Source organism: Rhinolophus sinicus, chromosome 6 (assembly GCF_057876585.1).
Source record: "Rhinolophus sinicus isolate RSI-liver-muscle chromosome 6, RSI-T2T, whole genome shotgun sequence".
Classification (NCBI taxonomy): Eukaryota; Metazoa; Chordata; class Mammalia; order Chiroptera; family Rhinolophidae; genus Rhinolophus; species Rhinolophus sinicus.
Genome location: NC_142506.1, coordinates 14411064 through 14429376, shown reverse-complemented (window position 1 = coordinate 14429376; position 18313 = coordinate 14411064). Strand labels below are relative to the sequence as shown.

The window sequence follows — 18313 nt, the reverse complement described above, 5'->3', positions numbered from 1 at the left end:
AGCTGATGGTCCAGCTAGGTCTTATTTTCAAGGAAACACGCTATATCAAAAAACAAAGCAGTACGTACACAAATAATTTGTCTTTTATTTAAAAAAAAAGTCATTGGATAATGATTCAGTTTAATCGCATTCAAACATCCTATTATTACTCACTAGATATTTTAATCAAAATTATTTTGGTCCCTACGTTATAAATGTATTTATAGTACTGGTCATATTAATATTCCCTGTTCACTAATTACATTTAGTTGCTCAGAAACTATTAGATAGAATATGTTCCCATTTGTAACATGTTAATTATGTGTGCATTTTGATAGAATTTGTACTGACCAGTTTGAATAAAATTTCAAAGGATTCTCTTGCTTAAAGATATTAGCAGTTTCTGAGAGCTCGTTCATATCTACCGTTTTCACAAGGACAGGAAATGGAATGGTGGTGATGATATATTTTATGATGAATTTTCAAGAACTGAGTAATTCATTTTGTAAGATAGTTCACATTCTTAAAGCAAAATATTTTATATTGATTTTCTATAAATGAAAATAGAAAATAACTTGATTTTACCTTAATGTTTAAGAAGCAACTTTAAGTTTATCGGGGAAAAACTGAAACATACTTTTCGATTGGCTTTTGTGAACTTATTCTTTGTTTCATACAAACTTTAAAAATACTTCACTGACAGTCATTCACTCGGGGGCTAAAGATACAAAAGACTGTAAGATGACTATTGCTGCCATTAATTAGCACATACTCTATTAGGGGAGAAAGAAAGAAAAACATACATGATTTTAGTAGAGTATAAATGGTGTTAGAAGACAGTTATATAATTGCCCAGTGGATGGAGCAAATTAGCATCAGGAAATATTTGAGAGAATTTGAGAGGATGTCTGAACGATGTTTGAAAGAAGGAATGGTAGTTAACCTGGCAGAAAGGGACTATCTGGGAGAGGAGAGAGGTACAGAGGTATAGATTCTAGGAAGAAGAAATAGCATTTTTTTTTTTTAATTTATTGGGGTGACAATTGTTAGTAAAATTACATAGATTTCAGGTGTACAATTCTGTATTACATCATCTATAAATCCCATTGTGTGTTCACCACCCAGTCAGTTCTCCTTCCATCACCATGTATTTGATCCCCTTTACCCTCATCTCCCACCCCCCGCCCCCCACCCCCCTTACCCTCTGGTAACCACTAAACTATTGTCTGTATCTATGAATTTCTGTTTCTCATTTGTTTGTCTTATTCTTTTGTTGTTTTTGTTTTATATACCACATATCAGTGAAATCACATGGTTCTCTGCTTTTTCTGTCTGACTTAAGGAAATGGCATTTTTGTTTTTTCATAAGAATAATAAGTATTTTGTGTTATAATGAGACCAAATTATGTAGTCGTGAAGACCATAGTTGACCTGGCAGGGAGATTGATCTTTACAGTAAAAACCCTTTATTTTTAAAGCATGAAATTATATGCTTGGGTTTGTTTCATTGAAAGAAATCTCATTGTCCTTTGATAAATTGAAATATTTCAACCAAGAGATGTTGAAAGGCTAGAATACTCTCAAGATAGTGAAAATAGGAAGGAGAATACAAATAGGAGCTATGGAAAGAACTTGGGAAGCCAGTTAGATGTTGGGGATGAGGATGGAAATAAGAATTTCTTCAGTGTTTTTAGCTTAGGCATATTACCCTGTTTCCCCGAAAATAAGACCTAGCTAGACCATCAGCTCCAATGTGTCTTTTGAAGCAAAAATTAATATAAGATCCAGTATTGTACCATATCATATCATATCATATATCATATATTATATAAGACCTGGTCTTATATTACAGTAAAATAAGACCAGGTCTTACATTAATTTTTGCTCCAAAAGACGCATTAGAGCTGATTGTCCAGCTAGGTCTTATTTTCGGGGAAACACAGTAGGTGGCTTGTAGTGCAATTTTAAAAAATACGGAAGGTCACCACCCAACAAGTCATTCTAGGACTTTTTTAGATTCCTTGCTATATTTAAATAGTATTTATTTCATTTAAGGAATATTGATGTAAAGTTTGACACTAGGGACAAACTCCTCAGTCACTTTATTTTCAAGCATCAAAATTAAACTCCCATTCAAGTCACTTGCAAGAAAAGATACCTGCTGTTGCCAGTTTTCTTTTTAAAACCATTGTTCTGTTAGTTTTAGCCAATGAATTAAAATAAGGAAAAGTAAAGAGTTTAAAGGAGTTATATGTATTAATAAGGAAACCAACAGAAGTAGAGACCTGAAAGACTATTAGAAGTAGTGGGAGAATTTGTAGAATGGCCAATGATAAGATACACATAAAAAGCACAGTTTTTCTCTAACCAGCCATTTCCAATTTTAAACACAATGAAACAGAACCCATTCAAAATAGCAAGTAAAACCATAAATATCAGAAGTAATCTTAGCAAGAAATGTAGAATAGAAAAATTTGCAAATGTTTATAACAACTGATTGATTAATTTAGCCTAATGAAAAAATTAGTGATATACACTGAATTATTATGCAAGGGTATTTGTTCTCAGTGTTATTTAAAATAAGAAACATTAAAAATAATGTCTAATTTTAAGGGCTTGGTTAAATAATTATAGTACATCCTAAAATAAAATTCTGTGCCCCGACTAAAATGGTTAACATTGAGAAGACTGATAAATTATAGGCAAGTATATGGAATAATCGGAACTCTCATATGTTGTCGGTGGGAATATAAAATGATATGTCTACTTCAGAAAAGGGTCTGGCAGGTTCTTATAACACTAAACATACTCAGACCCTATCGCTCAGCAATTCCATTACTAGGTATTTGCCTAAGAGAAATGAAATCATAACTTCACAAGAAGACTTGTCCAAGAATATACAGAGCAATTGTATTCATAATAGTCCCATTGGGAAATAGCCTAGGTGTACAATAGGAGAAGAAATAAATAACTGGTATATGTATACAAAGCAATACTACTCAGCATAACAAGCAACGTTAAACTAAGACATTAAACGTCTGTCTGAGTGTGGAATTTGAGGACTTTAAAATGAGCAATGGGAACTACAACATCTATTAATGCGTCATTTCTGAAAGAAGTACTACATGAAATGATACTTCTAAGTGGTTCACATAAGAATTTTAAATTGTTTTGTTAACAACAGGCATCACCCTGAATCATAAAAAGATAAGAAATGCCATTTGTTCAAGCTTTTCATTTCCGATATTTGAGGAAAGAATTCCTTCTTTGAGAGGATTATGCTTTTCTCTTTAACATCAAAATGTTAGATCTGTTTCCCAAATAAATTTAAATTTAGGTAAACCTTTTATTTAAACTATTCATATTTTTAGCTACATACCCATTTGTGCGATGATTACAGATTTAACTTTTTGTTTGCTCTAAATTTACCTTAGTCAAATTTAAGTAGGCGCTTCTTTTTTCAAGTATATAAAATTTTGCTTAATAGGATATATTTTTGTTTTCTCCCTTCTTTGTGATTTTATTAAAGACCTAGAAATTAAGTATTACAGAACAGTTTATAATAAAAACCAGCAATTCCTTTATTACTCCCTACCTCCAGTTCCAGTTTTCAGAAACAAGTGTTGCATTTGTTTGATTTTAGTTTCTCTGGTGGTTGCCACTCTTATTCTAAAGGATCCCCTTCCATTAATATTTTTAATATTCCCATATAAAATATTATTGACTCCCTACTATGAAAGACAAGGATTTGGTTTCCTTTCTCAATTTGAGTTTTCTGCTGTTTATTTTTATGTTTTTAAATAATATATCTAAATGTCTATTTCATATTTCGTCAGCTATAAAGCAGCATTTCTCCCATTTTGTTTGATAAGAATTTTAGGGCCTCCTAATCTGTTAGTGGAACCTAATAAGCATTAAAGATGCTTTGTGTATAACTTGAGTCTGAAAGTTAAAACAGTAACTAGTGCTTATATTACTGTGATCAACAATAATGATCAACTCTACTGAGAAAATGTACTAACGAGTATTAACATTTTATTTTCTTGGCTGCATGGTCAGCATATCAACCCCATGAAACACGTGTTTTTCTCCTCTTCAGCCCTACGGACTCACTGAAGCACTAATTTAAATGGAATAAGCTATAATAATTCCATTTTTAACTGATGACTGAAGTATCCATCATATAACCATGTTTTTGACTATTTTTCCCCAAAGGCTGTAGTTTAGTCTTGACTATTCTGAGTCTTATCTCCCTACTTTTTTCTTCTATTGTTTTCAGTTTACTATTGATAAATTTTAATGGTACAGAGAAATATAAATGATCATTCTTCATGGTCATTTATCAAAGTATTAAATTAAGAGTTATTTGAGCATCATTTCCTGATTGGTCTAAATCGACGCAGAGGTTTATTTATTTATACAGATATAATGTTATGAAATTCTGATTCATTATAAAAGAATAGTTTTCTTCTCGTCTATTGCCTACCTCCATAAAGAAATAAATCTAGCTGTGACTGAGTTTTCTTTATAAATTTATGCTAGTTAAGCTTGGGGCATTGAGCTTGAACTACTGAATTTGCAATAAGTGAGCAAAGTGAATCCAGAAACGTGCGTTGTTTTCAAGATTTGTGTGCATTGCATGGGGGGGGTGTCTATTTATGTTAAACATAGATTGTGGAGTAGAAACAAAATTCAAGTGAAATTTTAAAGTAAATAGGAAACCACAAGGAAAGTTCTCTCTTCCTGTGTTTGCTGTAAGCCTTTGGAATCCTTGGGCTCTTCTTCTACTATGACGTAAGGAATATTTGGGAAAAATATATGAACTGCTCAACTGCAAATCAATGTTTCTTAAGGCAAAGTGAAGCATATCCACTGATGGCCTATTGGTTTTTTTTACTTATCTATTCTATCCTTGGGTATAAGATACCACTGATTGTAAGATGCACTGCTTTCTTTAACAACATATTAAACTCTGCTGACAAACTGTGACAATCAGTTGTTCACATCAGCCTCTTGTTGCTTTGAATTTTCTTTCATCTGTCCCAGGCGTTTTAACAGTTTCTTGTGCATTCATTGGCATTGTTTGGTGTGGGGTAGGCAGTATCGTGTCTGTTTTGTATTTACACGACAAAAACAGCTTAATTTTATAGGTATTTTCCTTCCTTGGGATGCCTACAGCATTTAGTTATTGTTTTGCAAGAAAATATGAAACTGTAGTCATTCATCCAGCAATCCATATTTACTTCACTAATATCAAATATACACTCTGCTGCTCTGTTTCTGTTCCTTTATTACTTACTCAGTAACTTGTTTCAATGACAAATCATAGTATAATCTTTTTGAAGACATTTTAAATGGCAATTAAAGTCAACATGCACAGTGCCCAAAAGTGAGTTGAAGGGATATTATGGACAGATACGATCAAGAGATGTTAAAACTGAAAGAAAAATTCTGCGTCTTAGTATCAAAATCTTAGAGTAAGAAAAAGTACTCATTTAGAGTCAAGATTGTCATCTTTTCTCTCAAAAATTCCCCAGAGGCTAATCAAGTATTACATTACCCTTTTTTTTTTTTTTTTTTTGCGTTACTGCAATGTGTATACATTTTACGTTATTGCACATGTGTATACATTGCTTCTTGCCTAGAACCTTTCTTTACATCTGTGGTCCTTAATTTTACCCTAGATCCAATCAGAGGCCCATTACAGAAGTAGGACTCATCAGTAATCCTTAGGATTGCTGCTGATTTTTCATGAAATATGTTTTATTAAACAACAAACTGTAGAAAGAATACTAGAGAATTGAGAAACCTAGGTTCTAGTCAGTGCTCTGCCACCAGTTAACATTCTGACTTAGGCAATAGTTTTCTCCACTGTTAGACTATTGGGTTAGATCAGAGATTTTTCAGTCCTAGCTACACTTTAGGTTCACCTAGACAGCTTTTAAAAGAATATCCAAGACTGGGTCTCACCCCAGACCTATTAAATCAGAAACTCTGGGCATGTACACCAGGTGTCAATATTTCTTAAAAGTTCTTCAGATGATTCTAATATTCAGCTATGGACTGACCTCTGAGTAAGATAATCCTTGCACTTTACCTAAGAATAGTATACTGAAATACATTGGTTCAAATCAGGCTCTGAAGCCATCAACCTGGGTTTAAATCCTGGCTATGCTACGTATTTTATCAGCATACTATCGGATATGCTGTGGTATAAAATAAACCTAGTGATGATGATGATAAAATAATAATAATAACAATAATAATTATTATTATTATAACAACAACAATGACAGAAGCAGCGTACGTTTATTGACAACTTTGCTTGCGTGCTCCAGGCACGGGTTCTAAGTGCTAACTTGTACCCATTCAACGAATGTTCACAATAGCTCTTTGAGATCCCTGCTATAAATCTCGTTTTGCAGACAATGCAACAGAAGCAGAGACAAAGTTAAGTAATTTGGCCAAGTTCACACAGCTAGTCAGTGGTGGAGCCAGATTTAAATCCAGGGAGTCTGCCTCCCTGGTCTGTACTCTTAGAAACCAAATAGGAAAGTATCGCAGGGAGAGAGCGAGAGAGAGAGGAAGTCCTTAAAACCTCCATCAGGCAATCAATCAGATGTTTGGGTAGCGATACACTGCTTGGGAGTTGAACAAAAGGCTTATGGACACAAAATGTGATTTTAGGGAGCATCTTAGAATTTTACAAGTGAAGAGGACAGATCACAGAGAAAGGTTTTAATTTTTCTAGTCCTGCTGTCGCATATGTGAAACCATTTGTGCTTCCTTGCTGCAGCTGTAGCATGGGAGACAGTGCAGAGCTTTCCAAAGTCACACACTTCACAGGTGATCTTCCCAATATGCTTCACTGTTGTACTTAACAACGTGGCATTTCTCCGAGCTAACATCTCACTGATGCCTTCAATCAGATTTAGACAGAAACTAGATGCACAGAGACAGCCAAAGTGCTTCAAGGACAATCTGGCAATCAGTCAATAAGGTGGAAAGAGAGTTTCGATGAAAGGAATTGGGACTGTTCTGAGCTGTGTCTGGTGAGCCAGTTTAGAATATGCCTTCATACCCTTTTAATCTTTGTGTTGAAAATAAGTGTGCCCTTGCGGACAGAAGGTAGCATTTCTCGTTGCTACATATCAGCCATGCTGAGAAATCAGGTTGGTAGAGATTTAAAAAGTATTAAAACAGGAACTGTATTATTTTGAAAGTAAGCCAGAGGATTAACTTAATCTGTTGCCCAGAAAGAGTCAAAGAGGAGGCATACGTCAAATGTGTACATCTTTTGCCGTGTCATCTAGCAGCCTAGGAAAAACTGAGCTTGTGAGAAAAGTCGGCCAGTCACTCAACCTTCTACCAATAATTAGGAAGTCAAATAAGAACTCTTTAAGTAAATGTTTTGCTATTTGCTAATTGGCAGGGGAAAGCCCATTGCTGTCATAAGGGCTTTGATTTTAATGATCTTTCTCTCCCTTAGATACTGCTTGGATGACCGGAAATCTTTAGAAAGAGATGGGGGATTTTCTGAACTTCAGTCTCGTCTTATTCGTTATGAAACTCAAACTACCTGTACCCGGGAAAGTCTTCCAGTAGCTACTGTGTTGAGCCCTCTTCCATCTCCTGCAGCTTTGTCAGAGCCTGGAAGTGTTCCTGACGGAGAAGCTTTACAGAGTGAACTCCGGACCGAAGTATCCCGATTGAAAAGGAGATCAAAAGATCTGAATTGCCTTTATCCCAATAAAAGGTGATATACTAAGTACATAAAAATAGTATCTTCACAGAAAGTACTTTAGTCCTTTGGGTGTTTTTTTTTTTTTCCTGGTAGCCGTTCATATTTTTAAGCTGCTTTCTGCATAGATTTTAGATTAATTCCTCCATACCAGGAATTTTGTTTTAATGTGAACTGTTGGTGATTTGCTTATAAGTTATAAAAAGAAATGACTTGGAAGAAACACACTGTTTCTTGCTTTCTATGCTAATATACAGTCCATTAGCATTGTAAAGCATTTACGGATTGTAAAGATTTTAAGCCAAGGGACACTGGAGATCTTATCCAATAGATTAAGCAGCTGAGTTTCTCTAAGAGGGTGTCTGGGGATGGCAGTTCTCCGGTAGGTAGCTCGGTAGCTCATCCTTTTCTTTCCTCTCACTGCTTCGTGCCCACATTGGCCCCTCAAATAAGGGGTTCAATGAGGCACCATTTTAAAAGCACTTGTTTCACATAAAATATAGCTTTAAAGCCTCCATAATAATACATTATGTGAAATTTCCTAGATACTTTTTTTACTGGCTAAGTAAAATGTCCAAATACTTGAACAAAAATTAGAAGTTTGTGTAAGGAACACTAATGTCTATTGAATTTATATATATTTAGAATCTTTGTCAAATTTAGATCTTTGGCATCTAAAGCAAGCCTTAAACTATTATTGTGTTTAACCTTTCCAAAAAGTGTGAAATATGTTAAAGAGAAACTTTCAAATCTTTTTTTGAATAGTTAAAAATATCGTGTTTCCCCCAAAATAAGACTGGGTCTTAAATATTCATTTTTGCTCCAAAAGACGCATTAGGGCTTATGTTCGGGGGATGTCATCCTGAAAAATCATGCTAGGGCTTATTTTCTGGTTAGGTCTTATTTTCGGGGAAACATGGTGTTAGAATACTATTTCCCTGATACGGAATAACTTATTTTCATGAGCACTTTACAAATTCATGGTACTTTTTACACCTGATCCAGCTAAGCTAAACAGCAAATCCATTAACATTTAGGATACTGTATTTTGTAATAATAGTTCTTTCTTCTGACTTGAGACTAATAAAGAGATACATGTTCAAGAAAAGAAAGTATGTTGTGGCCCTTTGGTTAGCAAAATTAAAGGATATGAGACCCTGTCTTGTAAAAGGAAATTTAAACATTTTAGAAAGATTGAAACAAGAGTCAGTTTTATAGCTTTATTTGAATTTGTGTTAACATTGTTATTTATTTTGCACAGGTAGTTGCATAGGTACCAGTATAGGCTGTGGTTTCTTTGTCAAAATTATCTTAATAGAAAAGTGGAAGTACTCAACAGGTGCGTGCTGAGTCTATAAATAGCACCACCTGGCATGCCATAGCTGATTTATGTTAGAAATTGTAAATGATGGGGAGGGTGACAGTAATATTACTTGTTGCTTTTCCTATTAGCTGGAATTCTGTTAGGTTGGTGAAAAAGTAATTGCGGTTTAAAAGGTTAAAAATAATTGCAAAGACCGCAATTACTTTTGCACCAACCTAATAGTTTGTTATCAGTTGTCTTCCGTGTTTTAGTCACTCATTGGAAGAACTAAGGGAGCAACTGTATCATGTGATGTCGATTGCTTATTTCAGGCAGTAGCAGCAAGAAATTTTGCTTTTCTTGGGCTTATGTTTCAATGGGTATAGTTGTAACGTTTAGGACAGAAACTGGACCTCCTGTTGAGTCACTTAATCTCTGTTTTTAATATTTTCCCCCACCATAGGCTTGTGAAATCTGAAAGTTCAGATTCTCTTCTTTCTCAGACAAGCAGCAGTTCTAGTCACCACCACCATGCGGTGCCATCCAGAAAGCAGTGGGCACAGAGATCATTATCTGGGACTTGTCCACCTGTTCCAATTTCGAGCTGTGAAGCTCCAAACGTCACTGCAATGGCCAGTTCGGGTTTGAAAAGGGTGCACAAATCAAAAACACTGAGGCAAAGAAAGGAATCAAGATCACAGAAACATACACGGGTAAAGGTTCATTTCCTGTCTCTCTCGCTTCTCTGTGGGAAAAAATTCCTTTATTTGATTCATTTAAAGTATATGTCTAAAAATTTTATGAATGAAATGAATGGTATCTACAACTTACTTTAAAATCATCTGGTATAAGAAGGATAATGGGAAAGTGGGTGGCAAGAGTCTAAATGAAACAAAATTAGCCACAAATGGCTCCTCTTTATGCTGATTTATAGATATATTGAGATAGGGATTTGTTACAAAATGTTCTCTCTACTTTTCAGTGTTTGAAATGTTCCATAATAAGAAATAAATACACTTGTACGTGTAGATATGCCAGCTGTGTATAACTTTTACATTGAGATTTCAACTCAGAACTTATGATTTAAATTTCTCTGTTAAGATACCCGAGTCATCTCTTGCTAACAGATATCATCCTGTGACCTGTGTGATCATGTGTATATATTTCAGGTCTCTATTCTTCTCAATTGGTTTGTCTTAATGAGCTTATATCTATCTTATATCTATCTTTAGTACAGCTATTAATACATGGCTGTGTCGTTCACAGAATTGAACTCTAAAGCAGAAATAATATGTTTGTACCTTTTCCGAGAAATATTAGTCATATGTTATGTTCTATTCAAGATATTGAAAGAAGTGGTTGCTGAAACCCTGAGGAAGCGTGGTATTGCGGAGGCACACGAGTGTTTCACGGCCTGCAGCCAGCGTCTGTTTGAGATCTCCAAGTTCTATCTAAAGGTACCTGTCTTCTCCACCAACGGCAAAACTGAGGTCATGTTCTCACGTTCCTATTTGACATGAAGTAATCTTTAGTGAGTATTTTTCACACTCATTAATTATAATGTTTCCAGATTTTTTTTAATGGAGACGAAAAACTGGAGCCAAAATATTTTAAATTTATTTGATTTTAGTCCCCACACACAGAAGACTACATTTTAATTGGTATCCTCAGTATTTTCCTAACAAGTCTTTGACTTCAGTTGACGATAAGTTTCAAGAAATGCTTAATTAGTAATTTTTGTATATAGTGAAATGGCTACTGGACTGAGTATCAAAACACCCAGTTTCTAATTTTGGATCCATTGTCAGTAATTGTAGGACATCGGACAAATAAGCGACTCAGATGGCAGTTTTCTAAAATGTACATGTAGATGTGGTTAGATTATCTCCAGTTTTAAGAGGTTCTGACTTGAATCACAGTTTTATGTGGGTCTCTGATTAAAATTGCAAATTGACCACATATATTCAGTTCCCCTTCTTTCTGAAATCTCTCAAGAAAGACAGTATTAAAGTACAAAAACCAAGAATAGAGGAAAGAAAACAATGTGGAGTTGTTTTTATGGCATTGTTGACGAGAGGAATTACTCGGAAGTGTGGCAGAGCAGAGTAAAAGAAGTGACGACCTCAATGCCCGCCTGGGAGAATACCAGTGGGAACCAAACCAATTCATCTGACACAGCCTCTGAGACACTCAGGAATTGATGACACCAATATCATGGAAAGTCAGGGGCAAGGGCCGGGTCGGAAACGGGAATTAAATAAGGATCCACAGAATCAGCCCGGGAACTTTCAACTTGCTCCGCCCATTCTTCTCCTACATGTTATCTACAAGGCCCATCACACATAGTTCTCTCCACCACCTCTCTGGGAAATAGTCTCTGGAGGAGAGAAGAATTGGGGGCCACAGTGGCCCCCTTATGACCTTCCTTCATGAAACCACCAGTATACAAGTTCTGCACAAGACAGAGCTTCCAGTAAGTTTGTCAGTATCTAATTTTTATTTTTTAATAATATATTTTATTTAATATAAAATATCTAAAATATTTCAACATGTAATCAATATGAAAATATTTTTTGATATGGATTTTTATCTCATGCAATTTCCTTTTTTTTTTTTCAGGATTTTTCTTTTTTTTATTTGTTTCAAGTATACAAACAACCTGTTGATTAGACATTTATCTACGTCACGAAGTACTCATCCCGATAAGTCCAGTACCCACCTGACACTAGTTGTTACATTATTGACTATACTTCCTATGCTGTACTTTACATCCCCATGACTATTTTTTTTTCAGTTAGAGTTGACATTCAGTATTATTTTATATTAGTTTCACATATACAACATAGACATTTATATAGACATTTATATAATTTAGGAAGTGATGCCCCCCGCCCCGGTTAGTCCTGTACCCACCTGACTCAGTACTTCATTTTTAAATACAACTGGACAGGCAAGGTTTAGCTGACTTTTGAGGAAAGCTTCTAACACAAGAGATGCTAAAACATAAAGGAAAGTCTCAAGTTTATTTAGTAATCTGTTCTCTGTAACTTAATGTACAAGTGGTAAAATGCTGTATTTTGTTATGTTTAGGATCTTAAAACTTCAAGGGGTCTATTTGAAGAAATGAAGAAAGCAGCAAACAACAATGCTGTACAGGTAAATAAATTATTCCCATAAAACTACGTTTAGTTAAATTGTTGTTTGATTTCAGGGTAGCTATGATGCTGTTGTCTATGCAGTAAGAACACTCTTTAAAATACTTAGTAATAGACGTATGCAAGCAGAGTATTTAGTAGTATTTACTAGGTTGCTCTGTGAACAAGAGTTTCTAAAATGATGCTAAGAAACAAAAATTACAAAGTAAATCCAAAGAGCTAGAAAAATTAACCCATTTGATTAGTTGTTTTCAAAGTTTGGTTTTTTCCTAGTGACACTTAGAAAACATTTTGAGATAAAGGTGAGAAAATAAACCAGAATCTTCATTTTATCTAATGAGAACAATTATTATAGTCTGTAGTGGAAGTCTAGCAGAAAGTACTCTCAGAAAATAAAAAGCGTTTTTAAGATAAAATGTGTTAAGATTTTTGAGCTGTCGTTTTTTATTTTAAAATTTCTACCATTTTCTTTTGAAGTTTTAACAGTATCCTTTTCTATTACTTATATTTTTAATAGAAATGAACCATAACCCTATTTTTTTCTCCCCTCCCCCAGGTAATTGAATGGGTATTAGAAAAGACAAGCAAGAAATAGCACAAGATCATTTTTATTGGACAATTATAAGAGCTATTACTTACTGCTTTCTTCCCTTAGTTTGAACATTGTAAACAAATTTCAAAGTTTATTCAAAGAATAGATGTTACATCTCTAAAGAATTTCATAAATATCTCATATTTATATAGTTTTGAGGATGCTCAGTTAATGTATTTTAATTGTATACCTATTTCATAGTTTCACTATATTTTAATTTTTAAAGTTAATATTTGTATATATGTTTTAAAAGTTTTACTCTTGGTTATTTAATTATTCCAATAAATAGAAAAATAGACTTCTTTATTTCTTGGTGACTGTGTCTGTTAGGGCTATTTAAATTACTGAGGTTCAAGTGAGAGTGCAAATGGTTTTTCTCATGTGTTCCAAGGGCATAATTTGTTGGATGCCTCCTGATTTAGGAAATATGGGCAAAAAAAAAATTCACACAGAAAGCCATCTTCCCTTACCACTACCGTAGAACCATCCCTGTTGGAGCTACTAGTATTTATCTGGAATCAAAAACGAAGAGGGGGCAGAAATTGTGAAAATAAGTCATAGCGAAAATGACTAAGTACAGACTTCCAGAAAAAAATATCTTTTCCCCATTGTAGAAATTCTGGAAAATGCAGGCACTACAAAGATGAATGAAAAAATTCCAACATTCCCCCCCCATTACCTGTAGGTAACCACTGTCAATATATGTATTTTAAATATATGTAATTATTTAAAAATATTTTCAAAATTTGGGTTGTGTGTGTGCATATGTATTTATGTGTGTGTACTAATTTACAGCCTGCTTTTCATTTAATGTGTCATAAATTTTATATCCTATATTATTATTTTAATAACTGCATAATGCAAATGAACCAAAATGTTTATTTAATCCCCTATTGTTGGATTATATAGGTTCCATTTTTCCCTATTATAAATAAAACTTTAATGAATCTTCCTAATACAGTGTTGATTATTTTCTTTTTAGAAGTGGAATTTGTGGGTTGTAAGATTTTTGGTAAATATCTCCAAATTGCCTTTCTGAGAGATCAGTTTACACACCCAATAGCAGAGTCCCCGTTTCTTGTTTTGATGACTGAAAATAGTGAGGGGCAACATTTTTTTTTAATATGTTGGCCACTCTTTAATTGGCTGTTTTTATTTTGAATACGTTGACTTTTTCTTGCTAGTTTGTAGGGGTTGTTACTTATTAAGTGGGTTAGACCTTTGTCATTGTGTTTATGGTGGTTTTTTTTTTTTTACCCTGAGAGGACACTGAGCAAGACCATCTGGCAAACGCCACTTGGTATAAGCTAAAACTCATAGAAGAGGCAGGCAGGGCTAAAGCACAGCTGCACCTGTGTTGGAGCTGTCCTCCAGGAGAGGAACCCAGCTGACCAGTGGCTCTCTGTTTATACCGGGTAAGCATGAGAGGGACCTTGAGAGGTATATGGGAGGGTATATAGGCTGAGCTTAGATGTCAGCCATTCTGGGGAGTTAGTTACTGCTGCTGGGAACCATGCTGAAAGCTCACACTCTTTAAAGTGAGAAGTTTAGAATGAGACCCTTTTTCTCAGGAAGGAGGGCATCACAGGGCCCACCTAGCTAGCTCAGCTGTGTTATGTAGTGGTGATACATGTGGCAAAACTGTTGCCTGTATAACCTCGAAAAGAGAAGTTGTACCTAATGAACTTAATGGATCTAGTTAGGGTTATCGCCAGGCAGAATGTTAAAGTATCAAGGCTGCATTTGTTTATTTATACAGGTGAATATGATAAGGTACAGGAAAAGATAGATGCGCTAAAGAAGGAACTATTCTGTTTTCTGGCAGAATTTACAAGAGATACCTAGGGCTTAGCCCATTCTGTATCGGCAACTAAAATGGCTTCCCACTTCCAGTATCTCCAATGGCAAAAGATTCCCAAAGTAAGACATACCTCAGGAGACAGATCACACCAAAGCTGTGGTTCTATATCCTTTGTTAAGACCTTAGAAATATTTAATGATTGAAGTGATGTGACCAATGATATGAAGTGTGAAGTGGAATCTCAGTGTGGTGTTGATTTGCATTTCCCTAATAACAAATGATGTTGAGCATCTTTTCATCTGCTGATTGGCCATCTCTGGATGTTCTTTGCAGAAATGTCCACTCAAATCCTTTGACCATTTTTAATTACAATATGTGTCTTTTGATTGTTGAGTTGTATGAGTTCTTTATATGTTCTGAATTCTAGTCCCTTATCAGATACGTGACTTACAAATATTTTCTCCCATTCTGTGGGTTGTCTTTTCACTTTATAGTTTTCTCTCTTACATTTAGGTCTAAGATCCATTTTGAGTTAATTTTTGAGGAAGGGATGCACCTTCATTGTTTTGCATATCATTATCCAGTTTGTCTCAGCACTATTTGCAGAAAAAGAAAAAAACCTGTACTTTCGCCAATGAATTTTCTTGGCAACAGAAAGTTCATAAAGTTTTAAGGAATTTGTATCAAAATGAAAATAGGTCTCCTGGCCACCAAATTTCAATAGGCAGGAAGAAGGATGGGAAAAGTATTCAGTTGCAAACGGATTATTTCTTGTGGACAAGAAAGACTTTTCAGAAACTCAGAGCCAGGAGCCCATAGGGCAGAGCTAAGAATAATGGAGTAGGGTACCACTCCCAGGTAGCAGAAATGAGCCCCGTATCACATTCCTCGCCCCTGACAGTGAGAAGTGGTGACATGCCAGCTGGATTTCAGAATTATTCTGGCCTAGTGACCAGCCCCTTGATGAAAGGAAGTATCTGTTGCAGTTATCCTGTCCGCGCCTCACCATTGAATATTGGGTGTATAGATGGCGTTTAACTAGTTTAATTAGTTAATTAGGTCAGAATATTCTGGATTTTAAAAAGCCACATCATAGGAAGTCTCTTCCCTATCTGGACCAGATAAAGATCATGAAATACTTGGACTTTAGCCCGTATTGGGAGGAAATGAATATATTTTGCATACAGGAGAATGAAAATAATTATGGCGAGAATGGAATATAGTAGGTTAAATATGGCCACAAAGCTTCAAGCTCCTCCCATCGGGAGACAGAATCTAATTCCCTCATCCTTGTATCTGGGCTGGCACTGTGACTTGGTTTGGCCATATGTGACATAAAAGGCATGGTGTGAGCTGAAATCCAGGCCTCGAGGACCATGCAGCTTCTGGTTTGCTCTTGTTGAACCTTGTCCCAACTAAGCAGCCCCATAAGAGAACCGGTTCGCCTACTAGACGATGAGAGGCCATGTGGAAGAGAACCGAGGTGTCCCGTCTGCCCGCCAGCGTCAGCTGCAGCACAGGACGGTGAGTGAGGCGTTTCAGACCTGCTTCCAGCACGGTGCTTCAGCTAAGTGCAGCCACGTGAGTGAGCCCAGGCAGAACCAGCAGGGAGCTGCACGGCCAACCCACAGCATACTGAGAAATACACGCGGCTGGGTTCTAAGCCACCAGGTTGTGAGGTGGTTCGTTTGCCATGAACATTAGGTTCCATTCACATCGAAGAATTCATGGAGAGGCCACGTGCAAGAGCGAAAGTTGCAAAAACTTCATTTATTAAGGCCTTCGTTGGAAGGCCCTACTTGCAGAAAAAGGAACTCTTTGGACTGGATTGGCCTTTCTCGTGAGACCCAGAAAACTTGCAGAGGAAGCAGTTTCTTCACCCCTTGTGCAGGTAAGAATTACGAAGCAGGGAAGCTGCGATTAATGAGACAGTACTCTGCCTTTGAGTTCTTGGGAGGAAATAGGCTTTATTCATCCAAAGACTTGTTGAAAGTTGCTGAAAGGAGAACTAGCTTTGTTTCTTGGGGAAAACGAAGTTTGCTTTCACTATTCCGAGGCCCTGTCCAAGCCGAGGCAGAATTGCAGCCATCAGGCCCCCGGGCTCCGCCTCTGAGCCTGGAGTCAGGGTTACAGGCCTAGTGCATGGAATGCCTTCTCAGTGGGTGGGCTGACTGTGTGTCAGTTGCCACCCGTCTCTTGTCCCCATTGGGTGTCATTTTTCGCCCAACTCCACCTCTGCCCTGCCCCTCTTGCAGTGGTACTGTTTGAGCAGTGTTCTCTGTATTGAGTCTTATACTCTTCCAAGAAAAGGCCTTAGTTTTGTCCAAGAAAAAGAAAAATGAATAGAAGAGGCCAAAATAGAGGTTCCTACTGCTTTTCTGTTATACAAACGTGACTCCATAGCCTCCTTGGACGTGGTTAGGTCGTGTTCCTGAGGCGACCTCTTGTGAAATCAAATTTAGTGTAATTGAGAAGCCCACAGGTGACATGATAAAATTAATTTCTGGCCATATATTCAAATAGTTCTATTATTTAGGATTTTTATTAACAACATGAAAATGTTACTTGCCATTATCAAAACATTGTTTACCCATTAAAAGAAAAGGGAAACCTTTTTCAAAAGAGAATTTTTAAACGCACATTTAAGAAGTTCACATAATAGAAAAGGGTATGAAAGTGGCCCTGGGCCCACTTTCCAGCAGTAACTGATACTAAGAGGCGTTTGTTCTATTTTGTTTTGTTTTTCTTAATGTATCCTCCCAGACATTTTTAGCCAAGTACAAGCATATCATCATGTATCCATTGACTCAACTGAGCAGACCCAGCATCCCTTTTCTAAGACATATTTGTAATGTCCCCTTGGCTGTCATGAGGTAAAAGTCATGAAGAAAGGGCTTTGGCCAAGCCCCCTAGAAAACGAAACCTGAGGCAAGGGTTAAGCTGATGTTTTATGTAAGAGGTCCAATCCCAGGGCACTGAGAGTGAAGAAGAGTCAGGAGAAAAGGCAGCAAGGCAGGCAGGGTGACACGTTACTGCCCTGGCCAGTTTCATGAGGCTCAAAGCGGCGCAGCCACCAGCAGGTAGGTGTCTTCCCACTCACAGGGGACGTCTCTCGGGATATATGATGTATGGAGAAACCACATTTCAGACAAGGAGGAAGCATAGGACTCTATTCATCTGCTCAGGTCCTTCCTGTTACCGTGTTTGGCTTGACAAAGCTTTCAATCCCCTACAGTTCGGGGTTGCTCAGGTCATTATTTTTAACAGCTGCTCAGGACACCGTTCTTAAGCCCTAGTGTGTGGCCTTTCATCCAAGTCTGGAATTGGTGGCAGAACCCAGAAATTCAAGTATGCATCTTCTCAGCCTGGCTGCCTGGCAGCAGCCAAGGCAAAAGGTAAGGGGAGGCAGCATTTCCAGGCAAGCACTTAGTTGGCTGTAAGTGGCAGAGAACCTTGGGCCAAGCAGAGCTGGCGGTGGTACCTAAGGGTGAGTGGGCAGTGCAGAGTCTAGGAGGCCAGACGGCTGAGAGACATAGGATGAACGCAATACAGTAGTATAACCTACTTGCACTCAGGATTTTTTTAAAATTGATACCCCTAGCTGTAAGGTAAAGATGTTTAGAAAAGGAATGAGAATAAAATAATATGCATTTCAATATGGAGAGGCTAGGCTACAACTACACTACAACATGCGGTAGAATATTTGACTTTTACCTAGATTCCACACGAATGAGGCACAGAT

At 36.5% G+C, this 18313-nt stretch overlaps 1 protein-coding gene across 3 annotated transcripts in view; it reads left to right on the top strand.

The window, feature by feature from the left end:
• The window catches only part of MTBP (MDM2 binding protein), a 67264-nt gene extending 54051 nt beyond the window's left edge, over window positions 1-13213 (top strand). For 2 of the 3 annotated variants that reach the window (XM_019716980.3, XM_088798964.1), the window contains 5 exons: window positions 7469-7735; window positions 9487-9736; window positions 10367-10480; window positions 12114-12179; window positions 12735-12871. In XM_019716980.3, coding sequence (XP_019572539.3) covers window positions 7469-7735; window positions 9487-9736; window positions 10367-10480; window positions 12114-12179; window positions 12735-12773 — 736 coding nt within the window. In that variant the 3' untranslated portion in view covers window positions 12774-12871. Of the gene's footprint in view, window positions 1-7468; window positions 7736-9486; window positions 9737-10366; window positions 10481-12113; window positions 12180-12734 lie in introns of all 3 variants that reach the window. The other variant, XM_019716845.3, reaches the window with a different exon arrangement.
• The last annotated feature ends 5100 nt before the right edge of the window (window positions 13214-18313 follow it).